The sequence below is a fragment of the Cupressus sempervirens genome, chromosome 2 (genome assembly GCF_028749045.1).
Source record: "Cupressus sempervirens isolate cs-2001-9-10 chromosome 2, ASM2874904v1, whole genome shotgun sequence".
Taxonomy (NCBI): domain Eukaryota; kingdom Viridiplantae; phylum Streptophyta; class Pinopsida; order Cupressales; family Cupressaceae; genus Cupressus; species Cupressus sempervirens.
The window spans coordinates 496,567,195-496,592,654 of record NC_143119.1 but is presented as its reverse complement, the minus strand read 5'-3'; the positions used below and the strand labels follow the sequence as shown (position 1 = coordinate 496,592,654).

The following is a 25,460-nucleotide window of genomic DNA, read 5'->3' as shown; positions in this document are numbered from 1 at the left end:
TGGTCGGGATTCATTAAAATTGCCAATCTCAAAGATCCATAGAAAATTGTGATGCAGTTGGTGTACGCAAAAGTAACTAGACTTTGAAGTACATCTTCGTAGGTAATGGTTTCTGCTATCCTCTGCAAATATTAAACAGTGCAAAGCAATAATTGCTAAGCCACGTTAAAACAAAGGACACGTGACCCCACTAGAAGAATAATATGGCAGAGTCTTAGCAAGGAAAAGACCGATTGCATATGTGGCATAACAAAGGGAGACTAATTGAATGTTTTATGAGCTATATGGCGATAACTAGGCACGAAATTTTAAATAAAACACCAGGAGTCGCATTATTGTTTAAGGGTGAGAATAAACAATCTAAGCAAATAATTGCTTGCCAATTACTTGATATAAGGCTCCTGAACAATTCAAGAGCATTATACAGCTTGTGTTTAGATAGTATACATTGGAATCTTAAGCGTTTGAAAATGCATAGTATTTATAGTCTATGCATAGTATTTATATTCTATGCCTGCACACTTTATCAAATGCATCCTCGCCCTAAAGGAAATTGTTCCATTTCTTTCAACCTCGGATGCAAGGCAAACAACTTGAGTTGTTGTGAGAAAAGTGTTGACAATCTTGAAAGAGATTGATGATTGGTGAAAATTGTTGGATGGAAAATAAAGAAAAGCAAGCACCATGCTTGACTTGGACAACTCACTCTACTCTCAGTAGCATCAGATTTCTTTTGAACTATGAGTAAAGGTCTCTATTAGAAAATGAGATATGACGAGACAATAAATTTATCAATACCATGAGTGAAAAAGATTAATATTTTACTTCCAAATTAGAAAATGGCGATGTCTTGGAAAACCTAAAATATCTGTTGCCAAATCGCCAAGCTGAGTTAAGAAGATCATGAAATAGGAAAGTTCTTTATTTTGCAAAGCTTCAATCGTCACTTCACCAATGACCCTCGTAAGCCTCCCTAGGATGCGTGCACCCTCGACGAGACCTATTGCGACTCGGAAGGCTCCATGGCTCTAGAGGTCTTTCAAAGGTTTCTCAACAAACATGGTGCCATTGAAAATGGTACACAACGGGTGAAGGAGATACTTTGAGAGCCGAAAAAAAAGAAAAAAAAAGAAGCCTCCAATCACCACCACCACCTGCCCCTGGATTCATTCTTCGTGTTTCTCTTTAGTGATGATGTTAATCCACCTATCAATAAGAAGAATCTACAAAACTTAGATTAGGTTTGGAGGAGCAATGTCAACTTGAAGCATGTCGATTAGGGGGTTGGGCTCACTGTTGCCTGACAGATTGATGTGCCAAGATGCAAGAGCATTCATGCAAGGTGATCCCATCGCATACGAGCAAGATATATACTATCATAGGCCATATCTTTGAAAATTCATAAATATTTGAACCATACCACATATTCCCCTTACATAGTTGCTATTGAGTTACTATGGCCATAAGTATTGCCACCTAGTCAAATATAAAATAAACAGATAAGCGGCGACCCCCTTATTGGCTTGAATCATTAATAGGTGGCAGAAAATTATAGTTATCTTTGTGGACATTGATACAACATTGGGTACATAGAACACATAGTTGTGTGGAGACCTTGTGATGGGCAACTATCCAACGAAGAGGGTCATCCAAATAATAGGGAGCATATGCAATAGGTAAGAAAAAGAAAGAACATATCAGGTAGAAATTCCTTAAAGGTGAGCACATGTGATTTGAGTTTTCATTTCATAGTATTGTGGATTGTAATATTTATGTTTCTTATATCATTGATGTGTTAGTAGATATACGGCATGTAAATAAATATGAAAACATATATATGATGAGATTTGATCATTTGATATTTTTAAAAGGTAAAATGAATGTATAGTAAGATAGAAATATAATTCTAAAGATGAGATTAATTAAAATTTATATAGTTCTAGTGTAGGAACTATGCTCACTCCTAAATGAATGGTTACATAGTTATGTGCCAGTGTAGAGTGCGAGGTTGTTCCTGTATGAATAGCTAGATTAAAGAGTATATATAGAAGATTGAATATGTGAATATATGTTCAAAGTATCATTTTTTATCTTTATTAAATTATTGATAATTATATCTATCTTATTTATTTTCAATATGTACTATAAGAGCAATGTGCCTTGATCTTTTCCTTCTAGATTGTTATTACAGGAAGAAGGAGATTGAGATTAAGATGGAGCTGGACATTTGACATTTCATCAGCTGCAACCTTGAAAGAGAGGGAGCATATAGAGGATACGGTTTCATCAACCTGCAATGATCTCGATCATATTGATTTAGAGGGAGTAAACCATGCTGTGGTGGAATCTTCAATGATTGATAAATTATATCGGTCAAGAGGACTGTAATTCATGCAACTATGTGGTTTTAATGGGCCTACCCCTTGAGTGCATCATATGAAAGTGGTGACTTAAATTGAACCATCTACGAAAAATGATAAATGATAAATGCTACTTGACGTATGAGTTGTAGAGTCATTCAAGTGATACAATCATACTCAATCAAGTTATTGACATATTGTGGACGAGTTTGTGTTCGCTTCTACTATTAAGCTAAATGAATGTTTGGATTTTCAATGGATTAAAAGAGCAAGTTAGAACTAAAAAAATAAGCAATGTACATTGTGGGGGGAATAATAGTCATGTTTCATTCCAACTTGAACCTTCATTAGAGGGGAGATGTTTTATTCTCAAATAATCTAAGAAGACAATTTTTGAATCTTCACGTGTAGATAAGTATTCTTATGTTTTGCATTTATCTAATTTGTAATTCTATACATAATATAAGGGTTATTTGCCTTGATCTTTTCCTTCATGTCTGAGGATGTTCTTACAGGAAAAGAAAGTACTTTACACATGCTACCAAATATTGGGCAGACTCAACCTAATGATAGTAACATTGAAGACCCTGATGATCAAGATGGATAAAATAAGGCTTTCATCCTTGATGATTGAGATTATGAGATTATTCTACATTAAGAGGGAGTATGACACTTCTTCATAGGCAATGCAGGAGCTTTAATAGATTTATATTCAAAGGGAGTCTAGAAATACATGTGGTTGGTTGCATGACGTTGAAGGGCCTACTCCTATGTATATCACGAGGGAGTGATGAGTTCGACAGGTATCCTTGGGTAAAGAGAGTTTCGAAGGAAGTAACAAGAGGACCTGACTTCCCAGGATCGATGTTCACAGGGAGAAATTTTGAGATGCAATCCTTTGTGGATGATATCTTCTTTATGAGAAGTTCTAAGAGATATTATTTATAACGTAGTCTTCTCTATGAGAGAGAAATATGAGGTGAAAACCCTTTGAACCATTTCACATATGATATGTAATGAAAGGTGATAAACAAAAGGTAACCATTATAAGATGTTGATCTTATAAATGGTAGACCTGTTATCATGGTTCTTTGGGCCGGATTTTGCCGGACACCATGATAACGAATAGATGGAAGGTAATCTTTGTAAGATGATGATCATGCAAATGATAGGCCTGTTATCATGAAAATTCTAGATAATGTTTCAGACAATTAGAGATCATTGATAATGGATGCATTATGATTACTCTAGATATTGTTTCGGACAATTAGAGATCATAATATATGTTATGATAGTGTTCATAACATTGTGATTGTAGTTATTTGACAAGTCACTATTTCAGAGTGTTAAAGTCAGATAATATGTTTTGTATAGATATCCTTGATACTGATGTCTCATAAAATGTTTTTGTTACTTCTCCCTTGCTAAGAGGGAGTGTTGAAGTATAGCAATGGTCGAAGTGATATACTCATTACATTGAGTATTTGTATTCATGATTTATACGAACATTGTTTTATGTCTTATATTACTGATAAGAATATATATATATATATATATATATATATATATATATATATATATATATATATATGTCTATTTGTTTTATAAATGACTTAACTAATCGAGCTCTTATAATCAGAAGAGACTATTATGTTATGAAGTTCCTAAATGTAATTGTTTTACCTCCACATGATTGTCGATTGAGAAGCAAATTAATTGTATTTTCTTATTCACTGACGGTGATCAAGTTGAGACATGACCCTACGTGGCTTTTGGCCAAGTAGAATCATGTCTCTATGGGTCATGACTTTGTTATAGCTTCTGTCGATTTGATTTTATCATGAGATATCTCGTTGATGGTAAATTATCTCTAAGATAAATATCTTATATATATAATATATATTATATATGTAATATAATATATATAATATATATTATGCATTTTATATCTTATATATATATATATATATTATGCATTATATATTATTATATAATAATATAATAATATATTACATATATGGTTAATATATTAATATTATATATATGCTTAAGGGTGTGTTATACATATAGTTATGTATTAATTAATGATGATTAAAATATAGGGACATGTCTCTTGAAGAGACGTGTCTCCTTCTCTCTTATATATGAGATCCAATCTGCATTTGAAAATCATCAATCACATTGGCAATGTTACTACATTTGCAAAAACGATCCTAGAAAAACAACACCTTAGAGGTATGCTTGGGGTAATGCTCCAACCTATTTCAGAGTAATTGATGCAAGATTGCATCAGCCAAGTGTTGTTCAGAGCATATTTCGCACTTGGCCTGGATGCTTGGTGATGTTCGACTGGGGGCGTAGTCACTTTGGGCAGAGTTATTGGAGGACTCTTGAGCAATGATTTGTATAACAATGTCCCTTGGCACTTGGCATTTTTACTAATTGTTTTGGAGGTTATTATAATGAGAGCACTTCAAATTCTTTAGATTGGTATAGTGACACCTTTGTCATTGATGCCAATGGGGGAGAGTAATACGTGAAAAACCCGTGTAGGAATGGGGGAGAAGTATACATATTCAGAAGCAGATTGATATCTATGGGGGAGAGCATTCAACAAAAGAGTAATTGATGTTTTTGGTATTTATGGTTTTCTGTCATATGTTGCCATCAATGCCAAAGGGGTAGATTGTTAGCATGGAAGTTGAGTATATACTGAAGGGAGAGATTTTTGAGTAGTTGGTACTTGGATTGATTGCTTATGTGTTGCATTCACGACTTGGTTTGTCATTGATGTCAACATATATGTATTTTGGTTTATGATAGACAAAGTTGCAGTATATTGCAGAGGCAGATTTGTTCAATGAGGTTGGAGTATGATGAGATAGGTTACATGAGATTTGATTCATGTCTAGGGATTCGTCTAGATGCTACATCTATGTTCCCAAAAGTCACTTTAAGCGTTGCATGAGTTACAACTGGATATGTGAAGACTCATTACATGCTAGCGTGGAAGAAATAGTTTACTAGTAAATCAATTGTATTTGTTGAGTGAGATGGAATTCGGTTGAGCAAGCTTGGATAGTGATTGAAAACATGTTCATAATGATGTGTTTGAGTTAGCAGATTCTAGAGATTATTTTGTGAAGGTCGCCGAAGAGTAATGTGTGATATATTCACTGTCAATCGACTTTTTGGTTGAAATCTTTTGAGATATGTAAATGTAATCTAATGTGCATTGTAACATCTTAATGAGGTCCTATACTATTCATTGTACATTGGAGAAGCCATAAGGTCGACTTAATTAGTTATTAGGACAAGGTATAAAGGAAAGATTGTTTTCTTGATTGTGTCACATATGTCATACTGTGTAATTGATGCTGAGGATGCAAATTTGATTAGAGCACAGTAGAAGATAATGATGAGATTGTGTTGAGAACTTCAAAGGAATTGTATTGACAAAGAAGTTGTTGTATTGGTCAGTTCACACTTGGAATATGTTATCCTAGAGATCTGTTTTGTGTAATAGTTCTGAAGCAACTAGGATAGCGAGTTTAGTTGTCTTCTTTTCAGCTCTTAACAGGGTCATATTGTCTTACACAAAACTTTTATATTAGTACATCATCTTGTGAGCATCATTCCCACCGTAGTTTTCCTTCTAATCAAGGGTTTCCTTAGTTAACAATTCTTTGTGTCACTTTGCATGTTTCTTATCTTACGGTTGCTTCATTTGTTGGTTATTGTTATTGGATTTAATAAGATTAATTTGAGTTATATTTGGCACAGAATTGATTCACTCCCTCCCTCTTAGTTGTGTTGGTGGACTTTACTTTCTAACAAAGGTAAAATCTGAACTTGATGATTCAAAACTTTTGTACAAGGAACTTTAGAAATGCACCAACATTGTTAAAGGTGAGCTTGTTGAGACTAAGTTACATCTTGAGAAGGTATATTCAAGTATTGACAAATTTGATGAGCAATTTATGCAATAGAAGCCTAAGGGAGACGCAGCAGGAATTTTATATGTTGAATGTGAATGACAAACTTGATGAGCAATTGATGCAATAAAAGCCTAAGGGAGACATGGCAGGAATTTGATATGTTGAATGTGAATGTTCTAAGGAATAAAAAATTACAGGTATACAAGATCCTAATCAGACAACAAATTATATTGAAGAACCAGAAGAACAAAAGAGGCCATTCAAAGGAAGATGTTATGCATGCAACAAATATGGACACATGAAGAAAGGTTCCAAAGGCATTACAACTTCTAAACCATTTATTGGATATTGTTTAAATTGTTGGCTTTGTGGACATAAATCACATGAATGGAAGAGACCTAATTAGCAATCTAATGGAAGAACAAATGAAAGACCTAATATGATTGTAAGAAGACCATTGGGAATCGACAATATCATAACCAATGGTGTCACATGCTACCAGTGTAATAACTTTGGACACATAGCCAGAGATTGCAGAGTGCAAGTGAATTAGAATGGACCAAGTTATGGAAACTCTGTTGTTACTCGTTGTAGTTGCAATAATTTGGGACACAACTTGATATTGTAGATTCAATAGATTTATAAACAATATGAGAACACCTAATGTTATAAGAAACAATTTTGTCGGAAATAGGAATAATAGTATCAGTACAACACAGTATGAAAATATGAATGAGAGATTTGTACAGGAAAGTAATGCTGGAAATGACAAGGTATAGAAAGAGAAAGAGCATATTGGTGCAAAGATCAAATGGGAAACAATGCCAAGCATTGAACCCTCATCATCAACCTAATTGGGTAATCATAGCCACCAATAAATCATCAGACCTTGAAAGCATAGTACAAAGGTATGCGAGCTTAGTATGAGGTATGGGAGGTATTTGTTGTCATGTATGTATGTTTGTTGATGTTTATATGATATTTTGGGTGACCGCTACACATTTGTACACATACTATTAATCATGTCAGCTTTTGTTCCGTGTGACCTAACACATTTATGGCTTAAAAAATTGTTAAGGATTTAAAGGGTAGAATCTGTTTAATCTTCACCATTTGAGCAATTAGACACTTTAGAGAGCTTGGTGAAGGAGATTAGAGAGTTTATGGAATTATTTTGAAGCAATTCGTGCAAGCCCTAGTTCGATTGTCATATGGTATTTACAAGAACTACGAGCTTTTCATTTGAAATGTTTACGATTGTTGTTAAGTTGGGAAAACATGGATTAACCACAAGTTTATGATGTCAAAGATAGACCTAGATATCCATTTAAAAAGCATCCATATAAGTCTATGGATGAAGACCCCGAGGGTGTGTTCTTGCAAACCCTAGAGGGTGTTCTACATGTTGAGGATATAAGAGCCTATATTCATTGCAAATTTGAGTCAGTAGGGAACGAGCATATCTGGCAAGATTAAAGTAAAATATACAACATGATAAAATCCTCAAAAATGAATTTTAACATTTGAAGAACTTAAACATATTGCAATACATGGAATATGAGGAATTTGATGAACCCTAGTGGATTAAGATAGTATTGAGTAGGATCCATGATAAGTTCTTCTGGATTGGAGGTGAACCAATATTGATTACTAAAGAGTTGATACATCTAGTCACATGCTTAGATAATGCAAGATTAGTACCAGTTGCAACTAAAATGGTCAAGAAGGGAGTAGAGACCAACACTAGAATTAAATGGGACAAACGTGCTATGACCTTATTTGATATTAGACAACAAGCTATCAAAGTGATTGCAAAGATATTGGGATACAAAATGCACTTTAACAACAGATATAATTTAGTATTAGTTGTAGTAATTCAAACAGCCTACAAGATGGTAGTGGAACCTGAACATTTTGACATATGTGAGATTTTGTGACAGCAATTGATAGAAAGTATAAGGAGAATCAAACATGACATATTACAACGCTTTAGATTCAGATCACTGATATTGCATTTGTTCTTTCACATCATTCACAAGTTTCCAAACATCCCTCATGCTTGGATAGAATGGCAAACCTACAGTGGAACTGATTACGAAACACTATCACATGCAGTACAAAGGTTATATAACTAGTGATTTGTTTGGATTGTTGAAGGGATTTCAGAAAGAAATGAACTTCCATGCTGCATTCTAAGTTGCCAGTTTTGGTATTGTATTAGGTATGGGTATGGGATTCAGGTTTTGGAGTAGAGACCCCAATTGGGTTGATGAGGGGTAGTAGCCCTCATGAGGGTTTGGGAGCGATGCCCCTCATGGAGGTTAGTTAATGTTTGTTGCAGAAGGAACATCTGCAAGTGCAGATGAGTGAAGTTTCTTTTGGGAGTTTAGGAAGTGAACATATTGCATAGCTTCAGGGTACAACTCAGTTCTTTACCCACTTCATGATGATAAAGAAAGGTACAATGTTCTTATTGCCAGAAATTTGGGCACGTGAAGAATGGCTACAAGAGAGGACAATGTGATCTATCCAAAAAGTATCGTAATGAAGTTAGTGAGGTAGATATTGCTAAGGAAGGCCATGAGTAGTATATGCACTGATGAGTTTTTGTGATGTGCCCATTTTTATATAGAATTTAATAATAAAATAAATAAATAAGTATCTAAATAATAGAAGTAGAAATGTCTAATAAATGATAATAATAGTAATAGTCTATCCCAAATATGATTGAAAATATTATTATATAATATGATCAAAAAATATAACTATATTAGAAGACATTATTAACAAATATAGTAATGAAAACATAAATAATAAATAATAAAATAGTAAATAGCGTATACTATAATTTTTTTAGAAATAATATATAATATACTATCGAATGAGGTACCCCTCTAATCAGGTTACTATAGTTGATTCCCATAAACAAACTACACAGTCAATAATATCCCCCCCCAAAATGATGACTTGCAATAATGTAATGACTTTCTATAGAGATGACACGGTCCTTTCAGAATCTACACATCAATATTAAGGAGGAATAACAAGCAATTCACGCCTTATGAGAGAGTCTAAAGGGAGTAGTGACTGCCAATAATAAGAACAGACAAACAACACTATGCGATTAAGGAAACGCATGATTAGTTGAACCAACGTAGCAAGATTGTAGTAATAAACAAAGCTCTGAAAAATCTGATTTGTCAATAAGCAGGGCCTAGATTAGTTTTGTGATTAAATTTGGCACAATTACAATGACTCAAGAGACGTAACTCTTGTAAGGGTCACAATCTTCCAAATGATATAGACCAGAATATCAGGTGTAATCTATGGGGAGAAAAAAAGAATAAAATGTGCAACTCTTTCAGCGAATAAGAGAAGAAACAAAGCCAATAAGATAAGAAAACAGTCAGCGTACAATTAGGAATAGTTGCATGGAAAGCCACTGTTTGATATCGACAGAAGAAGAGAAGCAAGAAAAGATAGTATGTCAGACAGTGTATCCTAATCATTGCAAGATTGTAATTCATTATTTAAAACAACAAATGTATCACAATTGGGCAATATTGATACATTAGACACCTCAAGAGTTGGAAGAACATATCTTGTGCATCAGTTAACTATTACTTACAAGGAAAGGAATCTAATCTCTATAAGCAGTTATAGACCAAGTTCTTAAGCATTTTCTCCATTGATAAATCAGACAAGGCTAATATACTTGGCCTTAGACGTAAAGATTAAATTACATATTTCTTATTATTATCGGATATAGAAGTGAACAATATCTCATGTGTATTGCTTATACATTCATAAATCATAAACCACCATAGTAATTAAGGACTTGAAGGAAATAAGTTCTTGTGTTTTGGAATTCTCAGGAGATTGTCCCTATTTCTTGAATCGGACAAGCAGGGGACATTACAGTTTTTTTGATGGTTTAAAGTTGTTTTGGTTCTTTGGTTCAAGTTTATCTAGACACTCTGAATGTGAAAACAGACTGGCATGTCAGCTTTACCACTGAATTAAATTACAAAGATTCTATTATTATAGTCATAGGGATATAGGGAATGTCAGAGTTGCATTCCATTATTATGTCAGTCTTTTAGTATGAAATGTTACGTATGTCCCAGGTTCTAATTTATTCACTATTAGCCAAATTATAGAAAATCCTCACATTCTAGTTTGATTTCATGGTAAAAAGTACATTGTTCATGATGTAAACTAGGATACAGTGATTGCTTGAGGCATTAAACTAGATGGTATGTACAAAACCATGTACATTCTTGCTGATTTTGGTTGCATACCACATCAAGGACATTATGGTTGATTCATGAATCTAAGTTGGTCAAGATAGAAGCTAGTATTCTTGCATCATCAACAAACGTACCTACAAAGGTGATATCAATGATAAATTTGCCAACTTAAGTGCATTGTCCTAGAATATAGGCAAAGGAATTGATAATTCCACAGAAGAGCGTTTTTATTATGTTCATTTTGCATGTGTTTATCATATGCCTGTTGTTATGGAGTTTGATGATTCATATATTTTTTGACATTTTTGTGTATCTCAAGGGATATATTGTAGTTTAATGATTAAACTTGTAGATGCTTCTAGACTTGTTATTAAAGTGATATTAGAATATTAGTATAATATAATGACAAATTGAGTGTGGGCACTTTTTTGTAATAAGTATTATAGGGCAAGCTTGTTGCAACTACTATCTATTTTTAAATTGTAAGTACTTTATGATTTTAGCATATGTTTAACAATATAATGTGATTTTGTTAATACCAGGAAGCACTCTATTTTCTCTCAATTTCATTCATTGTTTCCAGTGAATACTAAAATGGCTTGAGAATTAGAGGTAGATATGACAAAGATTGTGAGTTTTAGTTATGGTCCACAAATTCATAGCACAACCGCTTTACTGAGTTTGAGTATAGTCGAATCACATTTTCTGTTTCACATGGATTTTGCTAGGATCACAACCTTCCCTTGAAGTAATAGGTTGGAATAAAGATGTGTCTGAGAAGTAGAAATGTTGTAGTGCAAACTTCTTGAACTACAATAATCATTTTTTCAATGTGGCAAGAAGTCCATATTTGGACAATTGGGGCATCGACTTGTTGCAAAGAAGGGAATAAGGAATCTACCTACATAATATAAGTGGGCTGTTGCTCCAAAAAGCAATGACAAGTGCAAATACAATTCTCAAAGAACAAATGTGTTACAACTATGGATGAAGCACATTATCAAATGGGTGGATCAATTGAAGGAATCATTAACTTATCAACTTTCTAATGGGGATGCAAATGGTGAGATGTTTTCTTGAGTTTTGTCAAATTTTCAAAGAAAGTCAAGAATGTAGGTGATTTGAGTTTGATGTTTGAGGTGGAAATGTCTGAGGTTGGCATAGATAATAAGCGAAGTTACCATATTCTTCCCTGCAACCCCAAATTCGCAAGTTGGTTTGGTCAAAGTCAAATTTGGTTCAAATTGGTTTCAAATTTGCTTGCAAACTGGTAAATTCACTTGTCATTCACTGGGAAGGACCCTTAATTACTACAGGGTGATTTTGCAGCGAATGATGACAAAACACATCGAGCCAATATCGAACCTGGAGCAAATGACCAACAAATTTGATCATGGTTGACTTTTAAAAATGCTTTTCAAAAACATTTTTTAATTAAAACCCTGAAACGACACTGATTTTTTTGGTTGCTATTGCGTTTTATAAATCATTTTACACATTCCAGTTTTGTATCGTGAATCCAAGATTTATTTTGCTGTTGTTTTTCTTGTGCGTCCAAAATGCAAAAATATTATAGACTATAGTTTGCATCCAGAAATATTATTGCATGTCCAAAAGGCAGGGCAAAAACATTTTACTTTGCATCCAGAAACATTATTGTGCATCCAAAAGACAGCCAGGTGACTTGAACGACAATTTTTTCTACCGCTTTGTACTTTTTTCTGCTGAGCAGAGCTCACAGATTATAGGCTACAGTTTTTCTGTCATATTTTTCTTGTAAACAGAGGTTACAGAGCATAATCAACAAACCATTCACGATAGAGGCACATTCACGAGAATATAAATATTATATAAAAAAAAGACTTGTACATACGAACCCAAAACAAACCCGAACCCAGTCCAGAAAAAAATTGAGCGAACTTTAATCTGAATTTCAAACCCACATACGAACCAGAATATGAACCAGCAACTTAGAAAATAAGGTCCACGTTGTGACAAATGACACAACAATGTATATGGTGGCAGGGAGACTAGAATCACCCAACATTTTTTGGGAACCATTGCATTGTCCATTGCTTTGATCTTGTTGAGAGACAAATGCAAACTTGATCAGGTGAAATTTGTGAGGGAAGATGTCAAGATGATCACCAAATACATTTTCAATCACCTTTGGATACTCAATGAGAGATTTGGCTAAGAGAAAAGGATTGAACATAGTTGTTGTCATTGATGCCAAAAGCGTTTTGACTGCAGATACACTGATGATAGTATTAACATTTGGATGCTACAACAGTGTCAATATACTCGAGGAAGATTTTTTCTATCGTTTTTAGTTGCAGTCTCATTGATTGATATTATTTTAAAATATTTGATAGTTTTGGAAAGAGTTCCAAAAGCTTACTCCGGAAGGTTGGCTGTGTTAAACAATGAACTTGCTTCGGTGACCCTGTCTCACTCTATGGTTGTTAATGTTCAGGGATGATATCTTTCTATGTGAGTGGAGAATATGCCAACAGAAGTCAGTTGATGACAACCAGTGAAGTCAGTATGCAGGCTCCAGTTTGATGTGGTAGGTGCTCTTATGTTGTGACTATCGAAAGTGAAGGGAGAATGTTCCGTAGGATCACATTGATCTCTTGTAGGAATTGTGCAGGTTGGTACTATGTGTGGAACCGTGTGAGAACTTTCTAGTCTAGCCCTCTTTCACTTGTCTGACTTGAAAATATGTTGTAACTTGTCCATATTCTCCAAGGATTGCACAAAGATGACAGTTCGAATCAGATAGAGCTACATTGGATTATGCTGTGTGTGTGAGCTAGTGGACCTGGCTCGCTATATGCTTGATTTAGGTCATGCTGAGAGTTGACTTGCAGAGACAGTAGTCTTTATATCTTGATGACCTGTGTTTGTACTAGTAATGAGTGATGTATTTGCAAAGCTCTAATATATGCTCCCTAAAGAAAGGGTGCATGTGAAAAAAAGTGTCGATGTGATATGTACTCTTGAGGATATGAGCTCATGTAGCTGAAAGGAAGATTTGGTAGATGTTCTTGAAGCAGAAGATTATTTCATGTGTAAGTAGTCAGATGTACTCTTGAGAATACAAGCTCATGCCGGTGTAAGGTAGATTTAGTAGATGTGCTTGAACCAGAATATTATTCTATGAGTAAGTAGTCAGATTCTGAATAAATCAGAAAACCAGAAGGTACATCATTCATAATTGTTGAGATTGAAGTCCTAGTCCCTTCTTACCAATTATTCAACAATATAATAAATTTATTTGCATTAAATTGATCTTAGAGATTTATTCATGCTGAATAATTGAATTAATTTAATCACACCACCAATATAATATTATAGTCGCCCAAGTTATATCCCTATCTTGAGTGCTTAAAATGCATCCATATAACTGATCAAAACAAGAGACTAACATTTCATATAAATTAATATATTTTCAATAACACCGACTTTGCCCATATAAGAATCTTATTTTTTATATCCAACTGAATTTAATGAGCTCCTCCTTAGTTATCCTGGTTCGGCTATATACCCTGCGGACCAGGCCAGGGTTCAAACTGGTACCTGGTCTAGGTATAGTTTGAACATGGTTCGTTCAGGGTTCGCAATTCAGATCCCAAGTTCGAACTGGTCCCCTCGGCTGATCAAACCTGGACAAACTGCTCATGCACAGATCGAACCATGTTTGAACTTGGTTGAACTGGCCCCGCAGGCAGCAGAAAAGTGTTTTTTTGTAACGCTTGCCAATAGAAGTAAAGGACAATCTTTTCATTACCTCTTGTAATGCTTGCCAAATGGTCCCTGAATCTTATGCTCTTCAAATTCGTCTCAGAATGAGACTTCATAAATTTGTTAAACTTATCTGTTGAATGCACTGAGACATACCTGAAATGATTCTATAAAATCCCCTTTGAGATTCCTGTTTAAAACCTCCAACAATCTGAATAATGTAGCACAACTGTGAGTTCTGGAATAAGTGCATCTCAGAGATGGAATTGGGATTTTGTCCAATGCACCAAAACCCAAGGGTTTTCATCTTAGGGCTTGTTGAACCGAAAGCCGGAAGTTCTCTAGCTCCTCAAGAGAAAATAATTAAAACCACCTTGCTGAAATGGTCACATTCTTCCTTATAACTATCTCGAGAAGCTTCTGGAAAACTTTTCAAATCACCCTTTTTAAATTAATTTTTTTGAAATAATAAAGTGACTCTCATTTAATTCTTCATTGACATAAGATAAGTCATTTTAGCTGTTTAAAATAATTAAATTCGAACACTCTTGAAAGGCTTAGGACTTAAATATTTAACTACTTTAATGACCTTATTAAATAATTAAAATAAGTCATTTTTTCAATTACTTATAGTTCTGATCATTTAATAATATTCTAAGCTCACATTAAGGGATGTTACAATTTTTTATTTGGATCTACAGCAAAAGATGACCGTGTTACAATAAATGACAACAATGACATAATTCAGTTGGCAAGTATGCAAAAATAAAACTGTGTTATAAGTAAAGTCCTCATTCCATAGATATTTTAAAAATGAGCAAATATTCATTTTTAATGTTTTTTCAAATGCAATTACATTTGATGGAGAACTTAAAGTCGCAACTTCATGCAGACAATTTCAGTCTCAATGTTTAAGAGTGAGAATAAAGCATTCCTATGTCAAGATTGTTCAGCTTGAATTGAGTTTTTATCGTCTCCTTGTGTTTCATAATTTAAAATGCAAAAAGAGCTACCAGAAGTGAGATTAATTGAGAAGTTAAGATGCATCAGTAAAAGGAGTAGTAGTAACATTTGAAACTTAAGTTTGACTTTTGTTGATTATATCCATATAGTGTCACAAAAATCATGTGACATTCACATTTTTTACAATTATTTTTAGGTTGTGGTTTTATTGTACAGGCAATAAGTTTTCTCAGATTTATTTGGTAAATAGCACAGCCATGTCTTAGAACAATATTGTCTATTCCTAATTTAGGCCCTTTTGATCTAACTTTATATTAACCAGATGATGGTACCGTGTGTAGTTTTACCGGGAATCACTTGAACTTTATATTAACCAGATGATGGTAATGTGTCTGTAGTTTTACCGGGAATCACTTTAACTGTTCGAAATTGCCACATACCTGTGCTTCGATTTCCTCTTCAAACTCAGGTTTAGTTTCATCTATCATATAACTCAGCTGTGGGAACCTACCCAAGGTTTTTTATTTTTATTTTTAGAACTACACAATCCCTGTTGTGGCATCTAAAATCTTGTTTTCTTTAAATTGCTTTACAGGTTCCTCAAAGAGATCAAAGATTGGAATCCTGGCCGGAAGTATTGGAGGAGTTGTAGTTATAATTTTGGCTGCAGGTTTAGTTTTTCTTTTGTTACAGGGTCGATACCGAGGGTATAAGCCAGAAGTTTTTGTAGATGTCTCAGGTGTCACTCCTCTTGACATTATCCCCGTTTTAAAAACTGCTACAGCCTTTGCATGGCATTAATTATTTATAATTGACATCTTTTCATTTTGTTTCTGTAAATCAACAGAAAATTGTATTTCTACAGGCAAAAAATGAATAAATGTTGAATTACTAGAGTTATTTTTCAAAGTGTATGTCCCGTGTAAAGCAATTTTTAGAGCCATTCTACAGTTTCTTAGATGATTCCTTTCATTTTCTTTATTTCACTGAAACACTTGTATGGTAGAGACATGACTTGATTTAGGGTAACTTTTCATATGTGAGGAGCAACCATACCTAGAAATTGGTGCTTTCTGTTAGAATATACGTTTCTATGTTCTCAACATGCCATTAGCAAACATGCCTTATGAAATGCTCAAAAATGGATTTGATCCAATTGAAGAGCTGCCATAAGGGGTCTAGCATGGGATTCAGCTGTTTACTCCAAAAAAAAGAATGTTGGGAATATAATGCCAGCTAAACAATTGTTAGGAACCTTGGAGACTTAATCTATGCATCTGATGTCACACTAGATGAACTTTTACCAACAATGCAAAAAATCTTGCAATCTGGATCTAGGAAACACACCTTCAAATCTTGGAGATGACACAGAACCAACTCATACATCATTGAATATCTTTAAATTCAGGGCATGTCATGAACATGGATACTTTTGAAAGATTGAAAATTTGCCTTGCCAAAACAGCACGCACTTGGCTACATAACTACATTAGCTGACAGAGAAATAAGTCAAGAAGAATCTATGATCCCCACTGAAACATCTGATCAAACAATTGAGCCGGTGAATAACAACTATACTGAAAGAGGATCAAGGTAAGAAAATTACCTCTAATTTCACAAAAGGAAAGCAATTTTCCCCCCTCCCCAATCCTTTATAATCCTCAACTGATAATCTTAGAAAACAAGGGGGTAGAAGGGAATTTGAGTGAAGGGTTTTAGTCAGACAGGGACAGAGAAGTGGGGACTAAAAGGAGTTTCATAAAAAGGTTTTTCTTGGTCAATATATTTAGCAGGCTGTAGAACGCGAAATTAGCTCCTCCAATCTATTGAATACTGAAAATACTTTCTAAAAATCGGTGCTCATTGATGGGTGCTCATTGATGGAAGAATCTTCTTCACATTCCTTTCTTGTTCCTTTAATGCTTCCTTAATTCATTTTGCTGCCTTCTTTCTTGTTGCCCATAATACATTTTGAGCCAGAAAGTGGGCCTAACCCCACCTTTCTGCTCATAATCCATTTGAGCCAAAAAGTGAGCCTAGTCACGGTCTTGCTGCTCATAAACCAATTCAAGTTAGGTTGTGGGCCCAACCCCATCTTTCCACTCAGTCTATTTTAAGCCAAAAAGTGGGCCTAAACTCAATCTCATTGCTTACAATTCATTTTGAGCCAGTAAGTGGGCCTAACCTTGTTGCTTACAATCCAATTAGAGCCATAAAGTGGGCCTAACCCCATCTTTCTGCTCATAATCCATTTTGAGCTTGAAAGTTGGCCTAACCCAATCTTGCCGCTTGTAATCTATTTCGAGCCAAAAAGTGGGCCCAACCCCATCTTTCTTCTCTGCATCCATTTCAAACTAGAAAGTGGGCCTAACCTCAATCTTGCTGCGACAATCCAATTTGAGCTAGAAAGTGGACCCAACACAAATCTTGCTACTCATAATCAGTTCGAGTTAGAAAGTGGGCATAGCCCCATCTTTTAGCTCATAGTACATTTCGAGGCAAAAAGTGGTCCTAACCCTATCTTGTCGATCATAAGCTATTTAGTGCTAGAAAGTGGGCCTAATGCCATCTTGCTCCTCATAAGCTATGTAGAGCCAAAAAGTGGGTCTAATCCTGCGTTTCTATTGCCATATGCTTATAAATGTGTCATATTTGTTCCAATATGTTTCAAAGATTCGCTTAATATGTCCCATAGATTTGCTTTAAAACAAATTTGGAATGCTCTTCATATTTTTTATAATCTAGGATTGCTTTAGATCTGCTCTAATATGCTTCAAGAGTCTTATTATAATATTTTGATGTTTCTTTAATGGTCATCTTACTTCATCTTTAGTTTATTAGGTATTTCGATGTAATTACTTACTACTTGCGTGCGAATTGGTGGGAAAGGCTTCTTGAAATTAAAAGAGAATTTGGAGTAGAATACACACACTATCATCACTCTGTGTTTGTGAGATCAAAACACCAACCGGTTGTTCTTAGCCTTCATAACAAGCGCATGGGTGTACGTCATGGTGATTTCTAATTTGATTTTTTATCTCGTACGTGGAAGTTGGGCGCCAAAATGCCATGTTGTTGATCTAATTACTTTGCACGTGCAACCTCACCAATTTAACCACTCATCCATGTTGTTGGTGTCTACGGCTCGCAGATGTTCCCTCACAATCTACATGAAGTTTTTGTTTACAATGCCCAAGAAGCGCTTCCTATGTGCATCTGCAGGGCTTCCAAAGCGCTTCAAGCATCCGAACGCTTTTGCTTCCACCTTCTAGGATCCCATGCCATGCACCAGTAAGGTAGAAAATAAGCTTTATTGGCTTTCTTCTAGGAGGGAGATGCAATATTATGCAATTCTATGTTCCATTGCATGCACCCGTATGGTGCACAACTTGACAGGAGTACACAAGAATTACGTTTTGGTGTAGATTATATGCGACTGGATATGAAAATTTATGGTTGAAACAATGGATTGTAGACTTGGAGTACTCAAAAAGCCCAAAATTTGACTATGAAAAAACTCTGCAAAATCTCAGCAACTTAGCAAGTACTAAAAAAAATCTCTTAAAGTAAAACATGTTTTTTTGTGAAATACAATTATAAAATATATTAAATTGGAAATTGACATCTTAGAAGAGAAAATGAATGGTTTTGTAGCGAAAACATATTAAAGACGCATTCGACCCGTGTGGGCATTTATACCCATGCTTTTTTTGCGTCTATAAAAACACAAGATTTAAACCTGTAAAAACTCGTCCAACAAAAATATTAGAGTACTGGCAACTTAGAGAATACTCGCAAACTTTGCAACTATGGTTGAAAAACCCATGCATGCTAAAATATAGAACTTCTACCAACATCCCACTATCACTTATTAATTTGTTATTTACAAAATGAAAGATTACACATCAATTAGGGGAGTAATGAGTCTTGATTCTATTTGCACCAAATGGGTGGTTTGGGTTACAATTACTAAAGCTTGGAATAAAATGATTTAGAGGGTATGCATGACATGATGACCTTACTTGCAACAATGTGGGAGAAAACATGAGGTTTTTGACAAAAGAGATTTGCAAGGTTTTGCCCATCCATAATTTGCAAAGTCTGCTAGTGCTCTCTAGGTTGTTGAGTACTCTCTAACATTTTTGCTGGGCGGGTTTTCACAAGTTTAACTCTCACGATTTTAGAGATGCAATAAAATGAGGGTAAAAATGTCGATGCAGTTAAAATGTTGCTTAAAAAGCTTTTTCTTATGTTTTTTCTATAAAACCATGTATTTTTTCTTTTGAGATTGTTATTGTTTTGCCTAGAAATAATGATATACAACAATAAAGAAGAAACAAAATAGATACAAAAGACAACATTTATTGTAGGAAAACCCTTCCACTTGAAGGGAAAAACCTAGCCACACCACGAAAATATCACTTTTATTGATAATAAAATTTTCGAGTACAATTCATTCACTTGGTATAGTATATATAAAGAATTAAGAGACTCTTCATCTCACAATTGAAGGTTGTTATAATGTTACTACTGCAAATATGATTGTCTAAATGTATGTAAAGTAGATCCAATATTAAGAAATACTAAATATCAAAGTATAATTTGAGAATTCCAAATAAGGTAGAGCATTTATTGATTTCGATAATTTTTCTCTTGGTTTCAATCCATATAAGTATTCATACTAAGAGCCACATAATGAGCGGACTTGACTAGTCGTTATGTGTCTCTTGGTGAAGAGGCATGAAGTCACATAATCAACACTCCAATAGACCCGTTCGTAATCGGGCATGTTTACTAAATAAACAAGTTGTGACCTCCAATTTACATAAGATGATGGATCATAAACTCGATCCAATACATGATCGATATTTTGCAAGGAGTATTGCATGATCTCCAAAAGAGGTATAATTTGGATGTACAGATTTTCATACTCAGTTTGATATAATAGTTTCAGATAATCAAAAGGATAATTGCTTGTGATATTAATGGCAAGATAAATGCATGGACAGTTGCCATAACTAGTATATGACCAATGCTGTCATATCTCAACACTCCCTCTTAGCTAGGGAAGATAACTAACTATGAACTAATCTTGATATCACCTAGCTCATGATATCAAGTAGTATACAAAACATCAAGTCACATGACATTTGTATATCCTTGTTATGGTATGCGCACTGACATCACGCCACATGATTCTATCATAACATATCATAACATGTCCACGAATATTACGTCACTTAATAGCCACCATGATTATCTCGTAAAATTTATATTGATACACAACCGATATCGTCAACATGATATCTATCAATAAGTCCACAAGTTACGAACTACCAAGATATTTCCATGAATATCAACTCAGTACGATATTCATCATGACAGTGAACATTGTAAAGTCGTCACCTTACAATGTTGAATACAAGTGTATATTATCTAAAAGATCGTCACCTTTCAATAATGTATACAAGGGGGGGGTGAGGCATAAAGTCCTAGAGTCACACACATGATGATAAAAGATTTTACACAGAGTCACCATGGATTCTCTCATGTGGTGTTGTCATGGTATCACACACATGGCATCCACCATTAACCATATGAAAGGGTAGATCCACTATGGTTCAATCCGTAGGGTGATAACAATGGCTTTCACCTCTAACTTCTCTCTCAAAGGAAAGAATATGCAAGGATACAAATAATAGATCATTGATGCTGAAGTTACTTTTCAGCTAAGGCTTCATTCTCCAATGTATCAAGCTTGTCCTACACCATTAACCATATGAAAGGGTAGATCCACTATGGCTCAATCCGTAGGGTGATAACAATGGTTTTCGCCTCAAACTTCTCTCTCAAAGGAAAGAATATGCAAGGATACAAATAATAGATCATTGATGCTGAAGTTACTTTTCAGCTAAGGCTTCATTCTCCAATGTATCAAGCTTGTCCTAGAAGTACACGAAACTTCTCTTTAGCATGAGGCTTGGCGAGAATATCTGTCATCCATTCTTTAGTGATGATGTATCTCAATTGAAGGTTAAAGAAACCATCTTGTCATGGTCTACTCCCTATGTATCCATATCATTGGATGTCAACAATGTAGATCTTTAAGCTGCTCCCTTTGTCATAGAGGCATGTCTTGCTCGTATACTCCAATCATGGAAAATATCTTGTTCCAAGGGACTCATCATTAGGCACATGATTTATTATTTTCATAGGAGTAACTTCTCATACACAGATGTACTTGTTTGACTCCATAGTAATAGTAAATGTATTAAATTGTGGATTTATCCCCAGATTTAGCTACATCAAGCATTCATGCTAATTTGGCTTCCTTTTGAAGCTCTAAGTACATTTGTCAACCTCCCGTCCTCCTTGTCCAAGGTTGCTTCTAATGTAATGCTATTTTCCTCTTCTTCAAAATGGTTTCAGCCATCAACTTAGTCCCATGACTGTAGACATTTAAGTATCCATTTATCCTTGAAGATCAATTGTATTAGTTCGTCTAGCTGCTCCATCTTGTTATAGAAAGATAATTTTCTTTAGTAGACTCGCATCTTCTAGCAGGATCAACATATGACTAAGATCCAAAACCACTGTAGTTAGAATAAAGTAACTACTATCTTTAGTACTTGTTAAAGCTGAGTTGGGCTGGGTAGTTAGGAGGTGAGGGAATGTGTCGGTTGGTTTTCCCAACCAACCGATCCTTCTATAAGTACTTGGAATATTGTCAATATACTCAGGATGTTTTTGGTATTAATAAAGAAACCATTTCCTTGCCTACTAGTATTGTGGTATTAATAAGTAAACCATTTCCACTCTAAAACCACTTTGGAGCTACAATCCTATGATTGAGTCTTCTACAATGCCTTGGTAGCATACCTAATGTGCCATTCTTCTCTTCTTGCAATAACATCCTCAGAGACAAAGGAAAAGATAAAGGCAAGAATAGCTCTTATGGTGGATCTAGAAATACAAATAAGGGAGAAATTATAGTGAGTAGATAAATGTAATACTTAAGGATAATAAATACTTATCAACATTCTTGATTCAAGATGCTCCAATGAAGGTCCATATGCATCAAATCTGAAAATGCCTCCATATAAGCATTTGTCACACAGTGAGAATTGGACATTGATTATTGTTCCCTCCCACAACGTAAAATTTCCAATCTTATATCATTGAACAATTTCATATCACATCAAATATGGCAAACTTCTTATTGTTTAATAGATCTCAGAACCTTAATCTATATGACAATCAATTTAGGCAGAATCTTTGACAGTCAATTGAGGCAAATCCTCTAGTTTCTCCCTCTGAATGTTAATTTATCCTCTTCAAAGAAACTAATCACGATCTGTATATATTCTTCTTTTTCAACAGATGTCTCAACTCAGTCGTTAAAGCCAACATAAGCAGGTCCTCCTCTCTTCAATTTTGATGAAAACCATCCTTTTATCATGTCCAGCTGCCAAGACATGTTTCTGAGTGAAACTCAAAGTGAACCAAAAAATTTAACTTGTGTTGCTATTCACAGAGTAAGTATATCATCAAACACCTTGAGTACGTTTAATTTCAAAATTTATCATCAGACTCTGGTTGCTATTTTTACAAGCACTTGACTTGCAATCTAAACTCTATATATAGGATGAAAGCATATATCAAGTAAACCCAATGCAGGTGAGAATCTACATAGTTATTGAGCATAATGTCGATACCCAATGCGAGATTCAGTTTAGAGATATGTAATCTATGGAAATATATTTTCTATGTGGTGTGACATGTGTAGGGAGATTTTTACCCATGTGAGTAATTTTGTATCCATACATGTTCCAACATAATGCAATTGTTATTGACCAAATTATTCAGTTCTTAATTCCTTGAACATGATAGCCTTATAATTCTTAATAGAGTTTGGTATATCCTTCTCCTCAAGAAATTCTTTGCTTAATATTTCCATCTTAGAGGATAAAGATCTGACCTAAGTTACTCTTTCCAGAATATAATTAGACTGATTGGTTATTCTGCATTTGATGAGAGAGACTCTTGTTTCATGCACCCTTCCAAACTATGGTACTCTCATCAATACCACTTAAAACCCTGGGCCTGCTGAAGCTCCTCGAACTTTAATGAGATATCAAAATATACTTATATATCACTGCATACTAAATTGAAATGGACTATTCATATGGACGGGCAATAATGTTCCTTGTCACTATTTAATATGACTGTATTTTTACAACAGTCTTATTGCCATCCCTTAGCTCTTATTTATTCACCTTTAATCTTAGTCACAGTATTAAGTCGGTGTTTTGAACAGTTTGTGGGGTATATTGATTGTTGTTCAACATTTAATCCTTTCTTTTTCCTGATTACACTTACATTCATCACCCGATTACTCCTCTTGTAGTCACTTTTGTTCTCCATACAATATCTTTACTAGCGCATCAGTAGTTTTCTTGCCCTTGTATATATATCATAATCTGTAGCATATCTCAAATGCATATTGATGTCTGCAATGTATAGACACTGAGTGTATAATATATAATTGTCTTTGATATGTGTTAGTTTGTTGCGTTACTGATCTGAAGTAGTTTGTTGCGTTACTGACCTGAAGTGTAATCACTCTCCACTATGTGTTTAATGTCTTTGGTGGTGTTTGGAAGACATGTAGATTGCCATGTTATACCCATGCGGATGAATGGATCACATCCATTCACAACTTGCCGTGTTATACCCATGCAGATGAATGGATCACATCCATTCATAAGTTGCATCTCTTCGTGCCTGTTAGTCTTTCACCTCTTCATTTATAGTAACAATAATTATTTTCCTTAACAATAATAGTCATGTATAATCTCCAAATAATGTTAACGGCACAAATATATCACCCCTTGCTAGTGCCGATCGTAATTAGATGTATATATTTGGTGCCGGTAATTTATCTTCCAGAAAGAGAGTCAGGCGAACAGATTATAGTCTTTAGGCACAAAGTATAGAAGTTGATGGTTTTGATGGGCTCCATAAATAATATAATTTCAAGTTATTCTGGAGAGGCATCAATACTTTTAGGTCTTCTCAATACAATCTATGCATATCAGCTAAAACATTGAACCTCATACTACCAATAGTGTGCAGATATGTCGTAACTCATAGACCATTTGCCAACAGTCTTTATTATCAAAATTATTTGAGAACATAAGAGCTGCTCAGCATCAGAAAGATCCCTAAGATCGAACAGCTCTGATACCATCTTATAATGTTACCAGTGCAAATGTGACCGTCCAAAGTGAAGTAGATCCAATATTAACAAAGATGAATATCAGAGTATAATTTGAGAATTCCAAATAAGATAGAGCATTTATTGATTTTGATACTGTCTCTTGGATTCAATCCATATAAGTATTCATACTAGAGCCATATAATGAGTGGACTTGATTGTTCATTATGTTTCTCTTGGTGAAGAGGCATGAAGTCACATAATCAACACTCCAATAGACCCTTTCCTAATCAGGCATGTTTACTAAATAAACAAGTCTTATTGTGACCTCCGATTTATATAGGATGATTTGATGATAAACTCGATCCGATACATGATCGATATATTGCAAGGAAGTATTGCATGATCTCCAAGAGATGTATAATCTAAATGTACAGATTTGCATACTCAGTTTGATATAATAGTTCAGTTCAGATAATCAGAAGGATAATTGTTTGTGATATTAATGGCAAGATAAGTGCTGCACAGTTGCCATAATCAGTATCTGATTGACGCTATCGTATCTCAACAAAGGTCTCTTCAATTTCTGAAAACAACTCTCTTCATATTTCCAAACACATGCCTTTTTTTATGACACATGACACTTGTCTCTTCGTATGCTATTATCTCAAATAAATATATTGATGACAAATATTATCTCTATTTTCAACGTATGGCGAAATTGGAGATAAACATCTCTATCTCAGCGACAATCTTTAACACTCCCTCTTAGTGAGAGAGATCTTTAGTATGGCAAGCACACATAGCCGCAACCAAAGATGTCAATGATAAATTATCATCACATAGATTCTCATAAAACATGTTATCCCAGCACAACATTATTCACCATAGAGTCACATAGATGACTTCTACCATGCCTCATCGTAGAGGGGGGAATGAGGGGTTTCACCTTAGACTTCTCCCTAGGAAGATTGCATTTCCACCA

The 25,460-nt window shown here is 34.7% G+C and overlaps 1 protein-coding gene across 6 annotated transcripts in view; it reads left to right on the top strand.

The window, feature by feature from the left end:
* The window catches only part of LOC149573171 (LRR receptor kinase SERK2-like), a 140,745-nt gene that overhangs the window by 52,853 nt on the left and 62,432 nt on the right, over window positions 1-25,460 (top strand). For all 6 annotated transcript variants that reach the window (XM_089814344.1, XM_089814343.1, XM_089814342.1 and 3 more), the window contains 2 exons: window positions 15,657-15,727; window positions 15,854-15,997. In XM_089814344.1, the coding sequence (XP_089670470.1) occupies window positions 15,657-15,727; window positions 15,854-15,997 (215 nt within the window). The remainder of the gene's footprint in view (window positions 1-15,656; window positions 15,728-15,853; window positions 15,998-25,460) is intronic.